The 25,882-nt window shown below is 42.8% G+C and overlaps 1 protein-coding gene across 7 annotated transcripts in view; it reads left to right on the forward strand.

Moving 5' to 3' along the window:
* XRN1 (5'-3' exoribonuclease 1) overlaps positions 1 to 25,882 on the forward strand; it is a 118,013-nt gene that overhangs the window by 23,082 nt on the left and 69,049 nt on the right. For all 7 annotated transcript variants that reach the window (XR_005778225.1, XM_040428062.1, XM_040428063.1 and 4 more), the window contains exons 3-10: positions 13,979 to 14,076; positions 14,690 to 14,799; positions 17,776 to 17,886; positions 18,963 to 19,048; positions 20,173 to 20,260; positions 20,340 to 20,508; positions 22,395 to 22,462; positions 25,525 to 25,656. Coding sequence is in view for 6 of the 7 variants with exons in the window: in XM_040428062.1 (XP_040283996.1) it covers positions 13,979 to 14,076; positions 14,690 to 14,799; positions 17,776 to 17,886; positions 18,963 to 19,048; positions 20,173 to 20,260; positions 20,340 to 20,508; positions 22,395 to 22,462; positions 25,525 to 25,656 (862 nt within the window). In the remaining variant the exon portion in view is untranslated. The remainder of the gene's footprint in view (positions 1 to 13,978; positions 14,077 to 14,689; positions 14,800 to 17,775; positions 17,887 to 18,962; positions 19,049 to 20,172; positions 20,261 to 20,339; positions 20,509 to 22,394; positions 22,463 to 25,524; positions 25,657 to 25,882) is intronic.

The following is a 25,882-nucleotide window of genomic DNA, read 5'->3' on the forward strand; positions in this document are numbered from 1 at the left end:
ATCAAAAGCAGCTGAGATTGCACCAATTAACAGCTTAGTTTCACTATGTGCAAATCAAGAAACACAAAGCCTGAATTATTCGCTGAATCGTCAAACAAGTGAACAATTTTTTTTTTCAAATAGATGAGGATGCCGTATCCATCCGCAGCATTAACGAGAAGATGTCTATAAAATGATATAATACAATAATAAGAATCAGTGATCGAAACAAAAAATCCTAAGCGCATGACTTCATAATCGCCTTACAACCTAGAGGTTTGAATAGTATCTAAAGTGTGAATCCAGTAAGCTTCTCTCCGTAAAGGGAGTTTTTTTAATGTCGCCACCTCTCCTAGGTCTCTTGATCTGTTCTAAAACCTGGAACCTCAATTGTGATATTGTGTGTCCACATTTATCAAAATGATAAGGTAATGGTAACAATACATTTTTTGTTCTAATTGTGGACTTATGATTCCCTATCCTATCCCTAACCGCCTGTATGGTTTCACCTATGTAGGCTAAACCACAAGGGCATTTTATCATATAGATAACATTAGTTGATTCACATGTAAAAAAGCCCCTGGCTTTAAATGCTTGTCCCGTGTGTGGATGAGAAAACTCTGTGCCCTTGATAATATTGGAACATTGGAAACAGTGGAGACAGGGAAAAGATAGTATTGAACACTTGTATGTAACCTTTGTTAATGAAGGCTGTTATAGCCGAAACGCGTCATAAGATATACTATTATGACTAAATAAAAACGAATATCCTTTATTCACAATTGACGACTGCTGGGATTTCCTTTTGAATTAGACGTGGAGTTTCGCTCCTTCCCCCTGCAGCGCATACACAAGGTCGAGTGTCGGCTGATTCACAATACTAATTACCTTTTATAGGGCGGCCCCCACTGATGCCAAAGGGGCGTGTGCTGTTGGCCCCTTTGATTTCGGTGCCTTATATTATAATAAGTGACTCGTTATACTTGGACAAGCAAAATGGTGCAATACCAGAAGGTCCTTGTGGAAAAATGTCTCCAAAAATGTTCAGCTGACAACGCTGGTGGCAGAGTACGTAGTTCCTTAGGCAACCGAGGAGGGGAGACAAGGGGAACACACAGCAGTTCCAACAGAGGCAGAGCAACACTCTCCAAGGCCTGGGACAGTTTTTTATGACACCCCGCCAGCACCCTCACCCTGATGTGCGGCCTACTGTCACAAGGAGGAAAACATTTTGGAAGATGGTGAAAGAGTACGTAGCAGACCGTGTCTGCGTCCTCAATGATCCCTCTGTGCCTTACAGCTATTGGGTGTCCAAGCAGGACACTTGGCACGAACTAGCACTCTACACCTTGGAGGTGCTGGCCTGCCCTGCCGCCAGCGTTTTGTCAGAGCGGGTATTTAGTGCTGCTGGGGGCATAATAACTGATAAGCGCATCTGCCTGTCAACTGAAAATGCTGACCAGTTGACTCTTATCAAAATGAACAAGGCCTGGATTGCCCCTGACTTGTCTTCTCCACCAGAGGAAAGCTGATGAACAAAGGCACTTTATATGTGGCTTTAATGGTGTACTGAATACACTGTATTCCCATGCACCCCTTCCACCACAAAAAAGGGTATATGGTTCAATCTTCTTTTTCTCGTCCTCCTCCTCCTCCATCTTATCAACATGCTTATTAGGCTGCCCTCGCTCCTAATGTTTTAGATGGTCACATCAGCAGCAGGCCCTCGCCCATAATGTTTTAGATGGTCAGCAGCAGGCCCTCGCCCCTAATGTTTTTGAGGGTCACCAGCAGGCCATCAATCATAATTTTTCAAGGGTGTATGATGCCCTCCTTTATGTGTAATAAAGGGTGTATTGTAGTGCCGGTTCCTTCAAATTTTTGGCAGCCCTTTCACTTAGTGCATAGGCTTTATGAGTGTAGGAGACCCACTACCTGAACAATTGTACCACAATGTGAATGAGGCCCTCCATTATGTGATATACAGGTTGTATCGGAGTGCCTCTTCCTTGTAGTTTTTGGCAGCACTTTATATACAAGTAAATATATAGGAAAGAATGTTTCCTAACAATTTTTCCTCTAAAATTGATTTTATCTTTGGTTTGGTGCGTATTATTGTCGGTCTGTAAAAGTGGGGTACTACTCGGACAACATCGTTCCCAGCAGCGACCTGGGAGTCCAAGATGCATCCAGACATCCTCCCCATGCTGTTTCTGAACCATTTCGGTGGTGTTTCCATCAATTTCTGACCTTTTTCCTGTGAACCAGACACCCTCCCCTCTTCAGAGCAGGGGGTGCCTGGTTCAATGCTCGGGTTCTCCCATTGACTTCCATTGTGCTCGGTAGAGCACCCGAGCATCACGAGGTGTTCTACTCTAGCACCTGAGCACTTTGGTGCTCGATCAACACTAATAGTATCTCATAAATACTATAAAAACCAATCTATGAGATCTTTCTTCCATGTTGGTCTCCTCCATTATTTGCTTTTATTTTTTCTTTTATAGTCCCATGTAAGATAGGTCAAATCTCTTCCACCGATGCTTTCTTTCATCCATCAGACACCATTCACACCCCATCAGAAAAGAAGAAAGGACACAGACAATACTGTAGGATTGTTTACAGAAAAGTTACATTAAAGGAGTTCTCTGGGAATTAAGAAAATGAAAATAACTAAATATTACTTTATTTATAATAGCATAAGAGAAAAAGCACCGCGGCACTCGCCACTGGTCACAAAGTTGCTGTTTGCAGTTTTTCTTGGTACACATAGTGGACACGGACAGAACACAGGTGAATGGATATACAGCTGTTTTGCGCTGTGTTGCGCTTTGTCAAGCCTCCTGTGTCAAAGCGCAACACAACGCGAAACAGCTGTATATCCATTCACCTGTGTTCTGTCCGCGTCCACTATGTGTACCAAGAAATAAACTGCAAACAGCAACTTTGTGACTAGTGGTGAGTGCCGCAGTGCTTTCTTTCTCATGCTATCATTATTATTACTATATCACCGATAGAGCACCACCGTGAAGGTTCGGGATCCCAGTGTTTTAAGTGCTCCAGTGACTACATAGACACATGCAGCAGTGCCGGCTGCGCTCTTTTTTTTTTTTTCTCACTTTCTGTGATTACTTTATTATAAATATATTCCCAAATACCTTTCATTAGCTAAATTGGTTTGTTTTGTCTAGGGAGCGATCATCAGGAGAAATAAAATGGCTGCCGTCTTATTAGTACACAACCTGCCCTACTGTAGTAACACAGAAGGACAAATTACTCATAACACTGAGCTAAAGATCTGCCTCATCCTCCTCCTCTGTTCTGCTTGTCAGGGATTATGATCCTGAATACAGCTGATACGATTTTCAGCTGAATCTCTGAAGGAAATGAGCTCATTAGGAGACATAATGTACAGAGAGGATGGACAGGACAGACCGCATACATGGTAATGGAGAACTCCTACAAGTGCTGCTGCTCATTACTCACATCTCCACCATCCTCATGAACTCCATTCCTACAGAGGTTCAGCTGAAGCTAATCTTAAACTGTATTCAGGATCATAATCCCTGAGAAGTAGATCAGAGAGGAGCATGAGGCTGCTCTTTAGCTCAGTGTTGTGAAGTAACTTGTCCTCCTGCGTGATTAAGACAGGTTTTTGGTGTACTAATAGGACAGCGGCCATTTTGTTTCTCCTAATGATTGCTTCCTAGACAAAACGAGCCATTATATCTAATGAAAGGTATTTGGGAATATATTTATAATATAGTATTTAAGTATTTTCATTTTCTTAATTCCCAGAGAACCTCTTTAAAAACAAGAAAATATACCCTGAAATTAAAATTCACACCATTTACAAAAATGGTTTAAAGCTATTGGATTCATTTAAGCCACTAAGAGGCATGGTGTCCAACATAAATATCCATTTTGTCTCCTTTTGTAAAACGGCCGATTTCACATCACCACTCCTGGATTCCAACCTGACCCTGTCAATGGCTCTTACACTCAAGCCTCTAGGATCGCATGCATGGTACTTACGGAAATGACTGGGAATTGATTGTAACCCGTCCAGATTCTTTTCAAGAAAATTCGAGGACCATGAATTTCAGGCACAATTTAAAGATGGTTTGGAAATATCATTATCTCCTCCTATTCTACAACAAGTTCTACATGGAGGTAGAGCTAAGGGGTTCATATCAATGGTCTATAAACATTTACTCAATAAGTGTACCCCCCCAGGGCCCCCACCGGTCAAGGATAAATGGGAACAAGAAGTTGGTAATATATTTCTCAGGAGCAATGGGACAATATTCTAGCCCTAACTCCTAACCTAACACTTAGTGAAGCTGAGAGAATGTCCCAGTTGCTTTTAGTACATAGGGTGCATAAAACACCTTTATTCCTTTATACAATAGGTCTTCGAACCGAATGTCCCCGCTGCGGAGTCGAGATTGTCTCTCTGATGCATATGTTATGAGAGTGCTCTGCACTTGGAGCTTACTGGCAGGGGGTTTTGGGGATTATAACTCGGACAACGCCAATACAATTAGCAAGTGACCGTAGGGCAGTTGTGGCGAACCTATGGCACAGGTGCCAGAGGTGGCATTTAGAGCCCTCTCTGTGGACACCCGCACCCTGGAAAAAGTCTATGGTGTACCAGTATGCCTTAAACTTTACCTGCCATTCATCACTGCAGGGCGCCCTATGAATGGCACAGGCAGTGCACTGAATGTCGGCAGGCTTTTATAGCTAAATGATGAGGTACATGGAAGATACACTATATTGGACTGTAGTAGTCAGGTTAAATTGCTGTGTTGGCACTTTGCTATTTAAAATAAATGGGTTTTCGGTTGCAGTTTGGGGACTGGGTCTGCAAAAGGTTCGCCATCACTGCCCTAGGGTGTGTGTACTAGGCCTCATGGACCCCCTAGGAAATGATGACAAGGTGTCGTTAGGCATTTGCAGAATGCTATTCCAAGCCAGAATACTAATGGCCAAGTACTGGATACCACATACTCCACCTACTAAGCGGAAAAAAAGGGGTATACTTGAAAAGGAAATGCCCAGCTAAATTTACTTTCATATGGCAAGGATGGTTAACAGTACAAGGATTGGCATTTTCAGAGTACAACTTACCGCCTTAGGACATATGGCTTAATAATTATGTTTGGAACAAAGGGTCTGTCAGGTTTTGGTGTTTGACGGGTTAGTTGGAATATGTGAAGGGAAGTCCCTTTTTAATGTTTTTTTTTTTGTTTCCAGAGGGTACCCCCTTTTTATTTTATTTTTTATTTTTGCTCAACACCATAGCCTTGCCGGATATTTCTCCATTTGTCCCTGCACTGCATCACCGGAATCTGCTTCATATACCGGGATTTGCATTGGAATTGGGGGGTCAATGGGTTTGTCTCTCTGCAGGGTTGTTGGGGTATTAGATTCTGTAAGGTTATATGTAAATTGATATTACTACATATGGCGCTGAGAAATTAAGTACAATATGCGCAATACAGCGGTCCCTCAAGTTACAAGGTTCCAGGACGACCATTGTAACTTGAGTAATTGGTTCCAAAGCCCCAAAATATCATCCAAGATAAGGGAAAATGAAGATTTCAGAAAAATTAGCAGATAACGAAGACAGATAACACAAGTCCTTACATATAAGGCCTCTTGCGCACACACACGTTTATTTTTTTTTTCCATTTACGTTCAGTTCTTTGCGTTTCGTATACGGTCCATATATGGAACCATTCATTTCAATGGGTCCGCAAAAAAAAAAAAACGGAAGGTACTCCGTATGCATTCCGTTTCCGTATTTGTTTTTCCGTTCCGTTCAAAGATAGAGCATGTCCTATTATTGTCCGCATAACGGACAAGGATAGTACTGTTCTATCAGGGGCCAGCTGTTCCGTTCTGCAAAAAACAAAATGCACACGGACGTCATCTGTATTTTTTGCGGACAGTCAAATACTGAAAAAGCTATACGGTCATGTACAAAAGGCCTAACAGTCAGGAATAGCTGCTCAGCAACTAATTAGATTAGTGGTATACGAGTCCCTATCAGATTGGAACAGTTTCATTGGAGTCCAGGAGAAATGGGACTACTTAAAAGAGGCACTATTGAAGGCAACAGAAAATTGCATTAGGCTTGTCAGTAAAAGCAAAAAAAAGAAAAGACCACTGTGGTACTCAGCAGAAGTGGCCAAAATCATTAAAAACAAAAAGATAGCATTTAGGAATTATAAAAAAAAAAAAACGAGGATGACAGGCTAATTTACAAGATTAGGCAGAGAGAGGCCAAACAAGTTATAAGAGCTTCTAAAGCACAGGCAGAAGAGAAATTAGCTCAGTCAGGGAAAAAAGGCGATAAGGCATTCTTCAGATACATAAATGAAAAAAGGAAACTAAAACAAGGAATTACAAAATTAAAAACAAAAGAAGGAAGGTATATGGAAGAAGATAAAGAACTAGCTGACTGCCTCAATGAATACTTCTGTTTAGTCTTTACGAAGGAAAATGAAGGAAATGGACCTCAGTTAGGAAAGAAGACTAATGAATCTTTTGATGCATGTGTCTTTACAGAGGAAGAGGTCCTAAGTCAGCTGTCTAAAATCAATACAAATGAGTCACAGGGGCCTGATGGGATACACCCAAAGCTATTAAAAGTGCTCAGCGGTGAACTAGCAAAACCATTAACAGATTTATTTAACCAATCACTGGCAACAGGAGTCATCCCAGAAGATTGGAAATTAGCAAATGTTGTGCCGATTCACAAGAAAGGTAGTAGGGAGGAATCGGGCAACTATAGGCCAGTAAGCCTGACATCAATAGTGGGGAAATTAATGGAAACCATACTTAAGGAGAGGATTGAGGAACATCTAAAATCCCATGGATTGAAAGATGAAAAACAGCATGGGTTAACTTCAGGGAGATCATGTCAAACTAATCTTATAAATTTTTTTGATTGGGTGACTAAAACAATAGATGGCGGAGGTGCAGTAGACATCGCTTATCTAGACTTCAGTAAGGCTTTTTATACTGTCCCACACAGTAGGCCTATCAATAAATTGCAGTCTTTGGGCTTGGACTCCCATATTGTTGAATGGATTAGGCAGTGGCTGAGGGACGGGCAACAGAGGGTTGTAGTCAATGGAGTATATTCAGACCAAGGTCTTGTTACCAGTGGGGTACCTCAGGGATCTGTTCTGGGACCCATATTGTTTAATATCTTTATCAGCGAAATTGCAGAAGGCCTCGATGGTAAGGTGTGTCTTTTTGCTGATGACACAAAGATTTGTAACAGGGTTGATGTTCCCGGAGGGATACACCAAATGGAAAAGGACTTAGAAAAACTAGAGGAATGGTCAAAAATATGGCAACTAAAATTTAATGTTGATAAGTGCAAGATGATGCACCTGGGACGTAAAAACCCAAGAGCAGAATATAAAATCAGTGATACAGTCCTAACCTCAGTATCTGAGGAAAGGGATTTAGGGGTCATTATTTCAGAAGACTTAAAGGTAGGCAGACAATGTCATAGAGCAGCAGGAAATGCTAGCAGAATGCTTGGGTGTATAGGGAGAGGCATTACCAGTAGAAAGAGGGAGGTGCTCATGCCGCTCTACAGAGCGCTAGTGAGACCTCATTTGGAGTATTGTGCTCAGTACTGGAGGCCATATCTCCAGAAGGATATTGATACTTTGGAGAGAGTTCAGAGAAGAGCTACTAAACTGGTACATGGATTGCAGGATAAAACTTACCAGGAAAGACTAAAGGACCTTAACATGTATAGCTTGGAAGAAAGATGAGACAGAGGGGAGATGATAGAAACTTTTAAATACATAAAGGGAACCAACAAGGTAAAAGAGGAGAGAATATTTAAAAGAAGAAAAACTGCTACACGAGGACATAGTTTTAAATTAGAGGGGCAAAGGTTTAAAAGTAATATAAGGAGGTATTACTTTACTGAGAGAGTAGTGGATGCATGGAATAGCCTTCCTGCAGAAGTGGCAGCTGCAAATACAATGAAGGAGTTTAAGCATGCATGGGATAGGCATAAGGCCATCCTTCATATAAGATAGGGCCAGGGACTATTCATAGTACTCAGTATATTGGGCAGACTAGATGGGCCAAATGGTTCTTATCTGCCGACACATTCTATGTTTCTATGAACCAGAGAAGTGGCCTGGATTGGTTGGATCTGAGGCTGAGGCATTGTGTGTTGAGTCTGGTTTCCACTTACGATGGGTCTGAAAAGATCATTGTATCCTGAGGGACCACTGTACTTCTTGTTTGAAATAATAGTTTTATTGTTATGAGAAAATGTAAAAAAAAAATCTTTATTTTAATAAAAATGCTTCCTGATTTTTAAAAAAAACCTAACATTTGAGGCCACTTCTATCTTTCTAATGTGTTCCAAGACACGTACTTTCAAGACTCCATGTCTAATCGGGCCCCGCCTGTAATCCCGAGATATGACTGCAGGCCGAGTTTTGCAGCAATCTTTTATCTGGGTGCGTTATTTTTTTCTGTCGGTGAGTGTACGTCACTTTCCCTCCTGCAGTGATCTGCATATTATCCACGGATGATGGCAATCAGAAGTGGATTATAGTAATAGATCATCCACTTTATAAATCCCAGCCCTAGTCCAGCGCCATGTGCCACTTCTCACTCTGCATACATTATTCCTATTTTCTGGCAGCGTTTTGCCTTCTGAACATCTAGAAAACCTCCATGCTCTGTTTCCTTTCTGCAGTCACACATCCCTTACATAATGCATGTCCTGGCGCCACTGGGAGAAGTAACAAAATGTGAAAATCTCTTCCACGCTGATCTGCCTTATTCATGAAGCGGCAGCAAATTCTCCCTTTACTTATTCATAGAGATCTAACGGAAAGCTGCTCATAGCAGGAAATCCTACTTCTGTTGCGTTACTATATCAAACCCCCGGCATTACAACTTAGGCTACATTCAAATTAGCGTTTTTTGCGGATCCTTCATGGATCTGCAAAAACGCTTCCGTTACAATAATACACCGCATGCATCTGTCATGAACAAATCCGGTTGTATTATGTCTTCTATAGCCAGGACGGATCCATCTTGAACATCATTGAAAGTCAATGGAGGACGGATCTGTTTTCTATTGTGCCAAGTTGTGTCAGAGAAGATCCGGCTCCATTGACTTACATTGTGTGTCAGGACGGATCAGTTTGGCTCCTCTTCGTCAGGCGGTCAGTAAAACGCTGCAGGCAGCGTTTTGGTGTCCGCCTCCAAAGCGGAATGGAGACAGATCGGTGGCAAATTAATGCATTCTGAGCCGATCCTTTTTTATTCAGAATGCATTAGGGCAAAACTGATCCGTTTTGGACCGCTTGTGAGAGCCCATGACTGATCTCTCATACGGAAAGTCAAAACGCTAGTGTGAAAGTAGCCTTATAGCTTTTAAAATGTCACTGTACGCCTCTTTGTCTATGCAGTGCATCAATCAGTCCATGCTATATACCTCGTGCTGATGTCTGGAAGGCGTTGGTAAAATCTTATATGGCAGGTTGACAAGGTGGGAGCAGACCTATATCATACGCACGTTTATAATGTCTGGGGAATGACACAGGGCCTCGTGCCTGAAAGCTGTTCTGAGCGTAGGTTCACATCTGCAGCAGGTACCAGAGTTATCATATATGGCATAGCCGGACACCGCCATGTACTGCCGGATCCCGCTTCACTATAATGGGAACTGATGTGTTTTCAGCGTAAACTGCAACATTCTGCAAGAAAAATACTGCTGCATGCATCAGATCCTATGATAGTGAATAGGGATCCAGCTGGCGGTGTCGGCTACGCTGGGTACAGTAGCTCTAGTTCTCTACCAGGACAGACGCCCAGAGATACCTGCTGCAGAAGGGAACTTACCCTTATCTGCCCCAGATTAGTGATGTTTGGGATGCTCTGGATCGGCGTATACGATGGCGTGTTCCAGTTCCTGACAATATTCTGCAACTTCGCACAGCTATTGAAGAGGAGTGGACCAACATTCCACAGGCCACAATCAACAACCTGATCAACTCTATTGCGGATAAGGATAGGCATTATTTCAATGGATCCGCAAAAAAAAAAAAAAAAAAAACAACGGATGCCATACGGAATGTCAGTCTTTTTTTTTGGCGAATCCTCAATTTGCGGACCGCAAAACACATACGGTCGTGTGCATGTAGCCTTAGATTTGTGAACAATATTTGAGAGTAATGGGTCTTTTGTGTATGTAGAAAATGTTTCAGATCTTTGAGTTCAGCTCTTGCAAAATGGGAGCAAAACTGAAAGTGTTGCTTTTATATTTTTGTTCAGTGTAAAATGGAGCCAGTGATTTTTCCTACCTGTTCATCGCTGGTTTTAGTTGAAATAGAGGAAAGCTGTTTCCTACCTGTCCTTAGGTCATTCTGTATGCCTAGGCCCTAGAGAGGTAAGTCTGATAGGGTAGGTTGACATGGATTCGTAATTACATTCCAGTTTCGACGTACTCATTAACCTCCCTGGCGGTATGATTGTCATGAATTTTGTACCAAAAGTGGTACAATTTTTTGCATGGAAATTTGGTCAGGTGCAGGATCATCGCCGTTGTCACTTTCCAGATCAGTGTCAGATGACAAATCACCGACTCACTATCGCTCAGTTCTGCGAACACCTCTGTGTCACTGTCGCTGTCACTCAACTGGTCCAAACACACTTTTGTAGTACAGTGGCGCTTTTTTGAAGCCATGTTATAAATAAGCACAAATGGCAGTAAAATAGCAGGCAAGGGGCACTTTACAGTGATCAACTGTCAGATCTGAGGTGCCTAAAACCACAGAAAATCAAGGGAAATTCATGTTGCCATTCGTACAGCTGCAGATTATTTCAGCGCAGACTAGTAGCTACAGGCGGATTAGCCCAACTGAATCAGGCTAAGGGTCCATTCACACGTCCGCAAAATGGGTCCGCATCCATTCCGCAATTTTGCGGAACAGGTACGGACCCATTCATTTTCAATAGGGCTGGAATGTGCTGTTCGCATTTGCGGATCCGCACTTCCGTTCCACAAATAAATGGAATATGTCCTATTGTCCACAATTACGGACAAGAAAAGGCATTTTCTATGAGAGTGGCAGCGATGTGCGGTCCGCAAAATGCGGAACACACATTGCCGGTGTCCATGTCTTGCGGATCCGCAAAACACATACGGACGTGTGAATGGGCCCTAATATGCGGTCGGATCTACACTCTAACAAACTACATATCCATGGAATCGTAGGCTCAGCCACAGATCACACTGCAAACACGTCCAATTTTTATTTTATTTTTCCTAACATTTTCACTGTGTGAACATACTCTTAGTGTAGCTCTCCATCTGTTTGAGCCTGCCTTGTTGTGGCAGGTGAATTCACACAGTTTGGTTCAGAGCCGCTCCCTGATTGATTCAGCATGAGGCAGAGAGTCCTCAGTAGTCTGAAGATAAACTGAAACAGCTATAGAGGAAGAACTATTGAAAACTTTTAATAAAGAGCAATCGTAAATATGATTTTTAGCCCAAAATTAGCAAAAAGTTATGATGATAAAAAATATTGCCGCCAATGGCGTCCATAGTGTGTAAGGGGGGCAAAATAGCAGTGATGAAGAACTAGCTGACTGCCCACAATAAAAGACAACTCTGAAATGTGCACAGTTTTGCCTTACTGGGGGGGTGTCAGAAAACCAGTCAGTATCTGATGTGGCCACCATTTGCCATCATTTGGTGGCACTATTGAAGGCAACAGAAAATTGCATTAGGCTTGTCAGTAAAAGCAAAAAAAGGAAGAGACCACTGTGGTACTCAGCAGAAGTGGCCAAAATCATTAAAAACAAAAAGATAGCATTTAGGAATTATAAAAAAAACAAAAAACGAGGATGACAGGCAAATGTATAAGATTAGACAGAGAGAGGCCAAACAAGTTATAAGAGCTTGTAAAGCACAGGCAGAAGAGAAATTAGCTCAGTCAGGGAAAAAGGCGATAAGGCATTCTAAATATACATAAATGAAAAAGGGAAACTAAAACAAGGAATTACCAAATTAAAAACAAAAGAAGGAAGGTATATGGAAGAAGATAAAGAACTAGCTGACTCAATGAATACTTCTGTTCAGTTTTTACAAAGGAAAATGAAGGAAAAGGACCTCAGTTAGGAAAGAAGACCAATGAATCTGTTGATGCATGTGTCTTTACAGAGGAAGAGGTTCTAAGTCAGCTGTCTAAAATTAATACAAATAAGTCACAGGGGCCTGATGGGATACACCCAAAGCTATTAAAAGAGCTCAGCGGTGAACTAGCAAAACCATTAACAGATTTATTTAACCAAACACTGGCAACAGGAGTCATCCCAGAAGATTGGAAATTAGCAAATGTTGTGCCCATTCACAAGAAAGGTAGTAGGGAGGAATCAGGCAACTATAGGCCAGTAAACCTGACATCAATAGTGGGGAAATTAATGGAAACCATTCTTAAGGAGAGGATTGTGGAACATCTAAAATCCCATGGATTGAAAGATGAAAAACAGCATGGGTTTACTTCAGGGAGATCATGTCAAACTAATCTTATTGATTTTTTTGATTGGGTGACTAAAATAATAGATGGCGGAGGTGCAGTAGACATCGCTTATCTAGACTTTAGTAAGGCTTTTGATACTGTCCCACATAGAAGGCTTATCAATAAATTGCAGTCTTTGGCCTTGGACTCCCATATTGTTGAATGGATTAGGCAGTGGCTGAGGGACCGACAACAGAGGGTTGTAGTTAATGGAGTATATTCAGACCATGGTCTTGTTACCAGTGGGGTACCTCAAGGATCTGTTCTGGGACCCATATTGTTTAATATCTTTATCAGCGAAATTGCAGAAAGCCTTGATGGTAAGGTGTGTTTTGCTGATGACACAAAGATTTGTAACAGGGTTGATGTTCCCGGAGGGATACACCAAATGGAAAAGGATTTAGGAAAACTAGAGGAATGGTCAAAAAACTGGCAACTAAAATTTAATGTTGATAAGTGCAAGATAATGCACCTGGGGCGTAAAAACCCAAGAGCAGAATATAAAATCAGTGATACAGTCCTAACCTCAGTATCTGAGGAAAGGGATTTAGGGGTCATTATTTCAGAAGACTTAAAGGTAGGCAGACAATGTCATAGAGCAGCAGGAAATGCTAGCAGAATGCTTGGGTGTATAGGGAGAGGCATTACCAGTAGAAAGAGGGAGGTGCTCATGCCGCTCTACAGAGCACTAGTGAGACCTCATTTGGAGTATTGTGCTCAGTACTGGAGACCATATCTCCAGAAGGATATTGATACTTTGGAGAGAGTTCAGAGAAGAGCTACTAAACTGGTACATGGATTGCAGGATAAAACTTACCAGGAAAGATTAAAGGACCTTAACATGTATAGCTTGGAAGAAAGACGAGACAGGGGGGATATGATAGAAACTTTTAAATACATAAAGGGAATCAACAAGGTAAAAGAGAAGAGAATATTTAAAAGAAGAAAAACTGCTACAAGAGGACATAGTTTTAAATCAGAGGGGCAAAGGTTTAAAAGTAATATCAGGAAGTATTACTTTACTGAGAGAGTAGTGAATGCATGGAATAGCCTTCCTGCAGAAGTGGTAGCTGCAAATACAGTGAAGGGGTTTAAGCATGCATGGGATAGGCATAAGGCCATCCTTCATATAAGATAGGGCCATGGCTATCCATAGTACTCAGTATATTGGGCAGACTAGATGGGCCAAATGGTTCTTATCTGCCGACACATTCTATGTTTCTATGATTAATGTAGCAGCTGTTACTAGTGTTAATACACGTTCACACAACAAGATTATTGCGAGATAAATTTATATATGAAGATAGATTGTCATATATATATATACTTGCAAATCACATTTACTGCCAGCTCGTAATTTCAGTGATTGAGTCAATGCACATGAGATGTCTCCTGAATAAAGGTTGTTTTATATCTAGATCTGCAAAAGAGGCAGAAGAAAAGATAAAGAAAGCTGTAGAAAAGGGTGAAGTCCTGCCGACAGAAGCCAGGTTCGACTCCAACTGTATCACTCCAGGTAAGGGCCACATTTACTGCCACAATTGTTATGCAATTTGGGCCGTCTAAAGTGATGTGGCCTAAGGGCTCATTCACACGACCGTATCTATGTGTATGCATCAGTTCTGCGCGGACCCATTCATTTCAATGGGGCCGCAAAAGATGCGGACAGCACATAGTCTACTGTCCACTTCCGTACTTCTGTTCCGCAAAAAAGATAGAGCATGCCCTATTGTCCGCAATCGCGGGCAAGAATAGGCATTTCTATCATAGGGCCGTGTGCATTTCGCAAAGTGCTGAATGCACATGGCCAGTATCTGTGTTTTATGGATCCGCAATTTACACACCGCAAAACATATACGGTCATTTGAGTGAAAAAATCAGAGGCCATATTTTGAGACTTTTTGATGCAGTACAGGTTTTTCTACCTTCATGCGTGTCCACTTTTCCCCCAAAAAACAGCAACGGAAGCAAACTTGACTGCACCCAAAGTGAAAGTGCACACCGTAGTAATAGGCCTCATCTCTATTATAAGCATGATTAATATTTAGGAAAATCTGTTTTATTTGTGTTGAAATGTTATTGTCAGAGCCCATATTGACCGGGCTTTGTATTTTTTACACCCCATTAAGGCACGGAGTTCATGGTTCGCCTCCACGAGCATCTAAAGTACTTTGTAAATATGAAGATATCCACAGATAAGTCCTGGCATGGAGTAACCATCTACTTGTCTGGTCATGAGGTTAGTATGTGCCACCCAAAACACTTATGTCAAGTAAAATGAGGCAGTACTTAGTGTGCATTAAAATGAAACAAAAAAAATTAGTAATTTTATATTTTTATAGAAAAATGCCTCTTTCTCCACTTACTTCTCCTTCCCTGATAATTCATTTTCAATTCACTATTAAAATCCATTCAGTGAAGACAGGTTAGCAGCTTACTGAGAGATCAGGTTACAGCTACAGCCCAAAGACGTCTATGGAGAGAGCAGAGGGAGTGAGCTGCTGGAGGCAGTCAGCTCAGGTCCTGATACAGAGACACAGAAAAACACTGCCTGCTGCTGGCTTTTGTAAGTTTTCTTTCTCACTCCCGTGCTGGATTCACAGCTACAGTTGTCTGTACTGCTGTATAATATCCTCCATGCTGCTTCTGACAGAGTGCTACAGATAGATGGGAGAAGAATGTCCTCTCGTATATATGTTCTGTGTATGGGAGACTTCATAGCAGCTAGTTTCCGTCCACTGGCCTAGGGAAAACTGACAACTAGAACTGAAACCTGCAGAGAGGAAAACTGATAAGTGCGGAACACAAGTCATGTATTGTTGTTCTGCATGTGCACACATGTGGCAGCATATTCTGAAAAGTCCCCTGAAACAAATATCAGGCTTTCATCTCTTATGCATTGCGACTAGCTGCAGATGGGTGCACATACCCTGTGCTGATGTCTACTTGGTGTTGCTGGTACTAGGACTACATATAATTCTGCAACATCTACTAAATAGGTTAGATGCAAAAAAACAATATTCTTTCCAAGCTGCGTATGGTGGCTGTTACTGATGGAGAGGGCGACAAAGGGTCTGTGCATCAGTTTGCAGCCATCAAGAGAGAATCTGTCTTGAGTCTCAAGAATAAGGCTACTTTCACACTTGCGTTCGGAGCGGATCCGTCTGGTGTCAGCACAGACTGATCCGCTCCTATAATGCAAACGATGGTATCCGTTCACAACGCACCATATTGTGTCAACTTCAAACGGATCCGTCCCCATTGACTTACATTGTAAGTCTGGACGGATCTGTTTGGCTCCGCACTGCCAGGCGGACACCCGAATGCTGCAAGCTGCGTTTGGGTGTCCGCCTGCTGAGCGCAACGGAGGCCAAGCGGAGCCAGACTGAGACATTCTGAGCGGATCCGCATCCATTCAGAATGCATTGGGGCTGGACGGATGCGTTCGGCGCCGCTTGTGAGAGCCTTCAAACGGAGCTCACAAGCGGAACCCCGAACGAGAGTGTGAAAGTAGCCTAAAACGTTAAGACTGTTGTCCCATCTTGCTGTTTCCACAATGAAAATTATAAACGTCATTTATGTTTGTGCTCATTCCGGGCTTTAAAGTCTAGAAGGTGGTCCTATCTGTGACTAACAGCTCTCTCTGTATACACAGTCATAGAGGATAGGCTGTCAATCACTGATAGGACCATCTCCTTGACTTCAGCCCAGAATGGGGAGGAATTTAAATGACTAAAATACAAGTTATACAGAATATTTTCCCCCTCCTTCTTCTCCCCTACTTCCCCTTTTCAGTATTGCAATTACCAAATAATCATATGCTTGCTTTTTTTTATATACAAGTACATTACGCACATGACTTACATGAGTATAAAGCTTGTATGCAATAGGATAACATATAATCTGCACACTTTTATATCCATATATAGCGAATTGCAGAACTGCAGAACTAAGTACGTGTACTTGAGATACTGGACATTAACATTAAGCCTATCATAAATATGTTTATTAGCTTATTAGAGAACGCCCTGAAAAGGGACTATAAAAAAAAATGTAACTTCCTCAAATAAAACAGAGTATTGTCTCATAACGTCTGTGGTGAGTCAGTTCCTCTCTCTGTGCGCACAGATTTGCAATATTGCCTAAGAATAGAATAATTGGAAACAGCTGTCACAAAGTAACTGACATTTGGGTCAGAACCAAAATAGAACCAGGACAAAACTATATTTAAATCTACTCAGCTCCTCCTGCTTTATAACATGCTGCCTGCAGATCAAACATCATGTTCATTGTGACAGGTTCCCTTTAAGCACTGTTATAGGGGTTATATCAGAGCTTAACCCGGACATACCCAGAATTTCACCCACAGCCCCCTGTTATGAGCATCTCCCTTGCCCTGCGCTGTATGGCGCAGTGCAAGGCCTTTTTTCTTTTTTTGTTTATAACACACTGCTGGGCGGAGGCATTACTGGCTCTGATGGGCGGGCTTTAGGGCTGCCCTAGCCATTTTGCAGGCTATGGCAGCGCTAAAGCCTGCCCATTAGTGCCAGTGACATCACTGATGGGCGGAACCGGAACTCCACAAAATTCCTTAGCCCTGGGTGATTCAGCACAGGGCAAAGGAGAGCATTGGAGCATGAAATGCTCTGATGCTGATATTAGGAGGCTGCCTGGGTGAAAATGTGGGTATGTCCAGGTTTAGCTCTGAACCCGGACAACTCCTTTAAAGGGGTTGTCCAATTTTAACAGGAAAATTTCTAAATGACATGGAAGGAGTTAAAATAATAAAACAAGTTATATTTGCCTATTCAACCTCCTTTTGCTCCAGTTCTGCTGCTTGCTCCTCCCAGACAGGCTTTGTTTACATGGCTGCAGCGATGACTTGCCTGTATACAGCAGCCATGCACTGACCTCAGTGGGAACCTGTCATGTAACACAAAGCCAATGATTGGATATATAGGCACAATATGACAACAGTGGTGGGGGAGGATTGGAGTTGTAGTGCTGGAGAAGAGGGTATTTGAACTGGTAGGTCTAATTATTTCGTTATTTTATAGTAATCAATCATTCTTTAACCTAAGTTTTCCATTAAGTAATTATAATTCAGAACACACATAAAGTGGAACATCTAATTGGCTTTATTGTTTAAATTTGAGTCAACTAAGTATTTTTTTCTTTCAGAGGTCATATACTTTTATTTTTTTTCTGTTTACAGACTCCCGGAGAGGGAGAGCATAAAATAATGGAGTTTATACGATCTGAGAAGACGAGACCAGATCATGATCCAAATACAAGGCACTGCCTTTATGGGTTAGATGCTGATTTGGTAAGTACTTGTAAGTTAAAGTGATTCTCCAGGACTGTGCTACTGATTACGTATCCTTAGGATAGGTCATGAATATCAGATAGGCAGGAGTCCACCTGTTTTGCTGTAGGTCCAGTGCCGGAAATGGGCATGGGAAATATACAGATTTCTCCACTGTGTAGTGGCCGGGGGTGGTCACATTAGTGAATGGAAGCAGTGCTGCAGTACCCAGCCCTGGCTACGGCACAGTGGATAAAGCTACTGCTAAGCAGCTGACCCGGCAGGTGTGCTGGTAGTCGGACCTCCACCAATCTGATATTGATGATCTCCTAAGGATAGCTGGTACAGTCCTGGAGAACTTGTTTGTTCTGATATTTTCCTATATTTTCTAATACTTTCTAGCAGGGAAACCATGAGAGATGACGGCCTAGATACTTTGTTTAGAGGGTTGCATATCACTAGGATATAATCTGACTTTGTGATTGGAATTACCCTTTAATAAGCATGTGGCTAAGCTTAGCCCCTATACTGTCAGTAAAGCTGATCACTGCAAGTCCAGCTGCTGAAGACCGGGCTGATATAGCCACTGGATCCTACAGGTGGTAATACATCTGCCCTGCAGCATTGCCCATGTAATCCATCAGGCTTCCTCTCTTTCTAGTGATTCCCTGCATTTGGAGAATACTGCGGAACCCCATACCTTCCACAGGGCAAATGTCTGAGGATCCAGAGCCCATATCAGACCCTTTGGTGCATCTGATTAGCCTGGAATGCACACTTGTATTTTGTAGACTTCTTTAACATACTTAACTGACCAATGCCTACTCTTATAGGGTGCACACCAAGATTCAAACGCTTTCCCTATCAACTATAATAGGGGATACACATCTGATTGGTAGAGCTCTTGATTTCAGGGCTCTTGATTCCACCAAATGAATGGAGGAGCAGTTGAGCGTGTACGGTGCTGCTCCATTCATTCTCTGTGGGACTGCTGTAGATGGCTGACCACCACCTCATTCAGGGGAATCTGGAGCCCTGTTGTCAGGACTGCTAGGTCTAGAATGCTGTGTAATATGAGGACTATTGTTTGTGTGCAGATTATGCTTGGTTTAACAAGCCATGAAGTTCACTTCTCTCTTCTAAGAGAAGAGGTACGCTTTGGTGGGAAGAAGAATCAAAAAAGGTAGGTTATTGTAACTTTCATCACATGTACCTGCTGCACTACCTTCTGAACTTTGCCTTTCTAAGATATTCTCTGCAAAACTTTTATCTAATAGGGGGAGATTTATCAAAACTGGGGGAAAGAAAAACTGGCTTACTTGCCAATCAGATTTTATCTTCAGTTTCCAAAGGACCTCTGAAAAATGAAAGGTGTTGGATATGTTTTCTGGTATCCATATAGTTCCTGGTGTTTGTATTGTAAAGCTTTCTCTTTAGAACAGTTCAGTGCATTTGCAATGGATTCTCACACACAGATATGGTTTAGGAGATCGGTATTGAGACCTCTTCTGTCCATATGTGCTATTAGGGCACATGGCCGTCGTGAGGCTCACTAGTGTCAGATATCTGCTGCGGAGGATGCCCGTTGGATTATAAACTCATGTGTGAACTTGTCCTAGAGGAGAATCCTCACACGAGACCCCCTTATATGTGTTAAATGGGAGATCCCCTTTATAAGATCTGCTACCATTTTGTCAGACTCGAGACGTTCTTGTATGACTTAGATGGCCCTTCATCTGAACTACTCCTGTGGCAGCCAAAATCAGCTGTATGTTGGAAGTGAGACCCGTGGTCACAGCGGCTCCTCTCTGAAAGGTGTTCTCTCTATTGAATTGAGCCAACCTAATCTGGATGTCCTACTCCTCCAAAATTTATACTATGCTAACAGGGGTATAGGAAGATGAGATTTGGCCTTCTGTATGCAAGGTCCAGGCACTGAAAGACGGTTGCTGCTGAATTGTTAGCAATGGTGATTTTGGATGCGACAGAGACGAGTATTTCTTTGGACCCAGCAGAGCCACTATCTTGTTAGGTGTAGAAAGTCATGGATGACGGTCAGTTCTGCAGGAATATAGCTCTGCTTCCTGCACCCTGTCTGTGCTGCGTGATCCATCATGATGGAGAACAACTGCACCCAACAGACCCCACTCCTGATAGATGTCTTATTGTATGCAACTTTGTATTCCATGCCTGGTCCTCCTGACTCTGAGAACATTCTTGGGTTCATATAATTTTGCCTTGATTGATCTCCTCATGAAATATTATAGGACTGGGATGCCACTTCATATGCTTTGTGATGTGTTTCAGAGTTTCTGCACCAGAAGAAACAACCTTTCACCTGCTCCACTTGTCATTAATGAGAGAGTACATAGACTATGAATTTTCACATTTAAGAGTAAGTTACATCCACTGAATATGCGCCATTTCTAATGCTCTTTGAAAAATGCAGCTCATGGAAGTGTTCTTCTTTTCAGGACAAGATCTCATTCGAATATGATATAGAGAGAATTATTGATGACTGGATTTTAATGGGATTTCTTGTGGGCAATGATTTTATTCCTCATCTACCTCATTTGCACATTAACCATGATGCACTGCCTCTGTTGTATAGAACCTACATGAGTGTCTTACCAGAACTTGGAGGTATGTTCATCAACTATACTGTGTCATGTCCTGGTTTGTCAGTTTATGAAGCTTGATGCCATGGGGTTTCAGGACAATTGTTACACTTTTGACATGCACTAATACACCCTAAATAAAAAAACTATGAATTCATATTATAAAGACTACCCATATTTTCTGAAGTAGACACCTGTCACATTATGAAATTGTAGTGTTAGTCCTGATGTACACGACCGTGGTTTGGGTCTGCATGCGAGCCATATTTTTTATGGGTCGAATGCAGACTCAGTCACTTCAACAGGGCCACAAAAGATGCAGACAGCACTCTGTGTGCTGTCCCCATCTGCACATCCATTCTGTGGCCCCACACAATTATTTTTTTTTATAAAGAACATGTCCTATTCTTTTCCGCATCACGGACAAGGATAGGACTGCTTTATTGTGGGCTGGATGATCCGTTCCACAAAATGCAGAACACACACGGCCCTTATCTCTGTTTTGCAATTTGCGGACTGCAAAACGGCACGGTCGTGTTCATGAAGCCTTAAGTCTCCGTGGAACACAGTCCGTGAGATACCGGACTGGCATTGCAGGAGCGCACGGCGTCATTGTTTGCTATGACGTTGTGCGCTCCTGCAATGCCAGTCCGGTATCTCACGGACTGTGTTCCATGGACGTCTGCATGAGGCTTTAGATGCCTCCATGCTATTTTGTAAAGAGGAGTGGAGTTTAAGAAAAACATAAAAATTAAAGAGCATATGTCAGTAGGATCAACCCTATTAAACCAGACATACTGCCTGGTGGGGACAATCATATTGAGTGAAACGATTCCCCATTTTGTAAGAATTAATCTTTGATTCCATATACTAATGAAACTTCAGTGAGCAAAGTGGTTCAACCACTCGCCTCTCAGACCACAGCTGCTCCTCCACTCCCCTGCCCCCCCCCCCCCTTAAAGGGGTTGTGTTAGTATATTGGGCAGACTAGATGGGCCAAATGGTTCTTATCTGCCGACACATTTTATGTTTCTATGTCATCTGAGACATTGGTGGAATATTGCTAGGCTATGCCACCAACGTCCGATAGGAGTTGGTTCCACCTCTGGGACCCGCACTTATCTCTAGAATGCGGCGCCCAAATCAAAGGACAGTGCACCGCGCATGCACAGCATGCTTTAGGCCTCATGCACACAACCGTAGTTCTGGTCCCCATCCAAGCTGCAGTTTTTGCAGCTCTGGTGCGGACCCATTCACTTCAATGGGGCCGCAAAAGATGCGGACAGCACTCCGTTCCGTAGCCCCGCAAAAAAAAGTCCTATTTTTGTCAGTTTTGCGGACAAGAATAGGCATTTCTACAATTGGCCGCCTGTTTCTTTTCCGCAAATTGTGGAAGGCACATGGGCGGCTTCCATTTTTTGGGGATCCGCAATTTGCAGACTGCAAAAAACGGAACGGTCGTGTGCATGTAGCCTTAAGTTGACATCTACGGGAGTTCCAAAAATAGTCACGCGAGTGCCCTTGGCTCTTTACAGAACTGCCATAGAAGTGGATACATGGCCACCTCTCCATTCACATCTATGGGAGTTTGGGAAATATCTGAGCTGACACTCTATTTTAAGAACTTCCATAGAAGTAAAGCGGATGGCCACCACTGCAGTATTGTGCATGCGCCAGTAACTCTTCAGTCAACACATGTGCAGTTAGCATTTCAGCATTGGGGAAAGCTGACAGAGTTGTACTGCACATGGGATGTATGAAAGCAGAGATAGGGTCTTAGTTAACATGCAATTGTCATTGTGGGGTAGAATAAAGGTAATACAAAGCTACAAGCTTTCAGAAACATTGTCATTTACTTGGTTGTGAAATGTTTTCTGATTTATTTTTTCTTTTTTTCTTTTTTTTTTTTAGGCTACATAAATGAAAATGGCTATTTGAACTTGGTTCACTTTGAAAAGTATCTTGCTAAACTTTCAGCTGTGAGTTCTTTTTATAAGTACATAGTAGAGTAGAAGTTAGGTTTTAGAAACCTGTTCAGCATCCTTTCTGTAGTTTTCAACCATTCTTTGTTCCTGAGACCATCACTGGTCATTATACAGATAAGAAACATCTGATCGCATTTAGGGCTCTTTCACACCTGCGTTATTGTATTCCGGCATAGAGTTCCGTCGTCGGGGCTCTATGCCGAAAGAATCCTGATCAGCATTCTGAATGGAGAGAAATCCGTTCAGGATGCATCAGGATGTCTTCAGTTCCGGAACGGAACGTTTTTTGGCCGGAGAAAATACCGCAGCATGCTGCGCTTTTTGCTCCGGCCAAAAATCTGGAACACTTGCCGCAAGGCCGGATCCGGAATTAATGCCCATTGGAAGGCATTGATCCGGATCCGGCCTTAAGCTTAACGTTGTTTTGGCGCATTGCCGGAGCCGACATTTAGCTTTTTCTGAATGGTTACCATGGCTGCCGGGACGCTAAAGTCCTGGCAGCCATGGTAAAGTGCAGCGGGGAGCGGGGGAGCAGTATACTTACCGTCCGTGCGGCTCCCCGGGCGCTCCAGAGTGACGTCAGGGCGCCCCAAGCGCATGGATCACGTGATCGCATGGATCACGTCATCCATGCGCATGGGGCGCTCTGACGTCATTCTGGAGCGCCCCGGGAGCCGCACGGACTGTAAGTATACCGCTCCCCGCTCCTACTATGGCAACCAGGACTTTAATAGCGTCCTGGGTGCCATAGTAACACTGAAAGCATTTGGAAGACGGTTCCGTCTTCAAATGCTTTCAGTACACTTGCGTTTTTCCGGATCCGGCGGGCACCTCCGGCAACGGAAGTGCATGCCGGATCCCAACAACGCAAGTGTGAAAGAGGCCTTGGTCGAGCAGATAATTGTTACAATTCAAACAGTAACAGTTCATTACAGGTGACAATCGTGTAGTGTAAAGCCTGTATTACACAGGCCGATTGAGCAAGTGTTTGTTGGGAAACAAAGCGCTCTTTCCCGTCAATCGCCAGCTCGCTAGTGGAGGAGACGGCTGTTATTAAATGCAGCGATCTCCTCCGCAGCATGGGGAGGAGCGATCAATATGCCATTATTGCTCGTCCCCATGCTGTCTAGTGGTTTGCTGACAGCAGATCGGAATTAGACAGCACAATCTGCCGCCTGCAATAAATGATTTGTAAGCATGCTTAAAAATCACAATTGCTCGGTGAACAAACAAGTTTGCTTGTTCTTCGTGCATTCAGCGGCAGTATTGCACTGCAAGATGATCGGTGTAATACAGCCTAAGGCTACAAGCACACGACCGTTGTTTTGGCCTGCATCCGAGCCGCAGTTTTGGCGGCTCGGATGTGGACCCATTCACTTCAATGGGGCCGCAAAAGATGCGGACAGCACTCCATGTGCTGTCCGCATCCGTTGCTCCGTTCCGTGGTCCGCAAAGAAAATATAACCTGTCCGATTCTTGTCCGTTTTGCGGACAAGAATTAGAAGTTATATTACAGGCTGTCCGTGCCGTTCCGCAAATTGCAGAACGCATGCAGACTCCATCAGTGTTTTGCGGACCGCAAAACGCATAACGGTCATGTGCATGTAGCTTTAAGTGTATGTAGTGACTGAACAATTCGACTGGAAACGTTTGTAAAATTTTTGAGAACAAATAAATTATCGCTTGTCATTATTGAACTATGGTACTGTAAAGGAACATGGTGTGATCTTTCAGTGATGTAAAACAGGCGGCTTTTATGTAAATCATTGCTTGTACATGAAAATGCTTGCTTTAAATCGCTAAATGCTTTTATGTGGTTAATCGCCAAAACGATTATCTGTTCTTCTAAATGCACCATTAGGTCACTCTTGATGGTAAATGGAGAGGTGGCTAAAATTGTAGGTGCTAAAATATTAGCTTTTTAAATAGCATGTTAAAGGTGTCATCCCATGATTAATGTAAAAAATGGCAACCTCTTTCTGTACCTCGCATGGATCCAGAGATCTCCTCATTCACTGCTCCAATTGCTCTGCTAGATTTATTTCAAGCTGGCAGCACAGGTTGCGTGTCTTTTCTGGAAGTTGTGTCCTTTCTGCTGTCTATCTGTCCGTATGTGTTTTGCGGATCCGGACACCGGCAATATGCGTTCCGCATTTTGCGAACCGCACATTGCCGGAACTCTCATAGAAAATTCCTTTTATTGTCCGCAATTGCGGCCAAGAATAGGATATGTTCTATTTTTTTTTTGTGGAACAGAAGTGCGGATCCGGAAGTGCACATTCCGGCCCCATTGAAAATTAATGGGTCCGCACCTGTTCCGCAAAATTGCGGACGTGTGAATGGACCCTTAAGGGTATATTCACACGACTGTGTGTAATCCTTTCCGTTTTGCGGTCCGCAAATAACGGAACGGTGTGTCCGCATTTTGCGGACTAATGACTTCCGTTTGAGAGAAAAAAAGAGAGAGGAAAAAAAATGTATTATTAAGGTATTCAATAATACGGAAACAGATCTGCAAAAAACGGATGACATACAGAAACCATTCCATATGTCATCCACAATTTGCGGATCCATTGACTGGTCCGCAGCCCCATTCAAATCTGTGCGGACAATAGTATTACAAGCTTCATATTTTTGCGGACTAGAAATGTGGAAACACGGATGCGGACAACATACTGAATGTTGTCCGCACATTTTATTCACCCATAGGAATGAATGGATCCGCATTTATTCCACAAAATGCGGAACGGATACGGATAGGACGCAGATAAAATTATATGGTCGTGCGAATGTACCCTAAGGCTAGAGCTACACAACGACATTTGTTACGCGACAATTTGTCGCACAACATTTTTTGTAATGATAGTCAATGGTGTCGTACTGCGACATGACGGTCGCACAAAAATCAATCCAGGTTTTTATTAAAGGTGGTGTCTGGGATAAGGCAAACCTTTTTAGTCTCCAAGAATAAACCGTTCACCCCACACACTTATTGAACGAGCACCATTCATCTTTCACAGTTGTTTGCACGTCTTCACTTCTTCTTTTGTTTGCAGTTTGACCGGGAGCATTTCAATGAAATATTTGTTGACCTAAAATGGTTTGAAAGCAAAGTTGGCAATAAATACCTCAATGAAGCTGCAGGCCAAGCTGCTGAAGAAGCTGAGAATTGTAAGAAGAAGAGCAAGGTGAGCGGATTGTCCGTAAGTGGCGAGACGGGAACTGCCAGTGGCTATTCTTTCCTCCTTCTGCATTTTCAATATCGCCATTAAAGGGATCGGTCACTTTCCCCAAGCACTCTTAAGTACCGTAGTACATGAATGGTACTGGTCCCGCTGACTCCACATCGGTAAATTGTATGAGGATACTCAGTGCAACCGTAAGCCGGTGCTGGAGCACATTGATAGTAGTCCT

The sequence above is a fragment of the Bufo bufo genome, chromosome 4 (assembly GCF_905171765.1).
Source record: "Bufo bufo chromosome 4, aBufBuf1.1, whole genome shotgun sequence".
NCBI classification, from domain to species: Eukaryota; Metazoa; Chordata; class Amphibia; order Anura; family Bufonidae; genus Bufo; species Bufo bufo.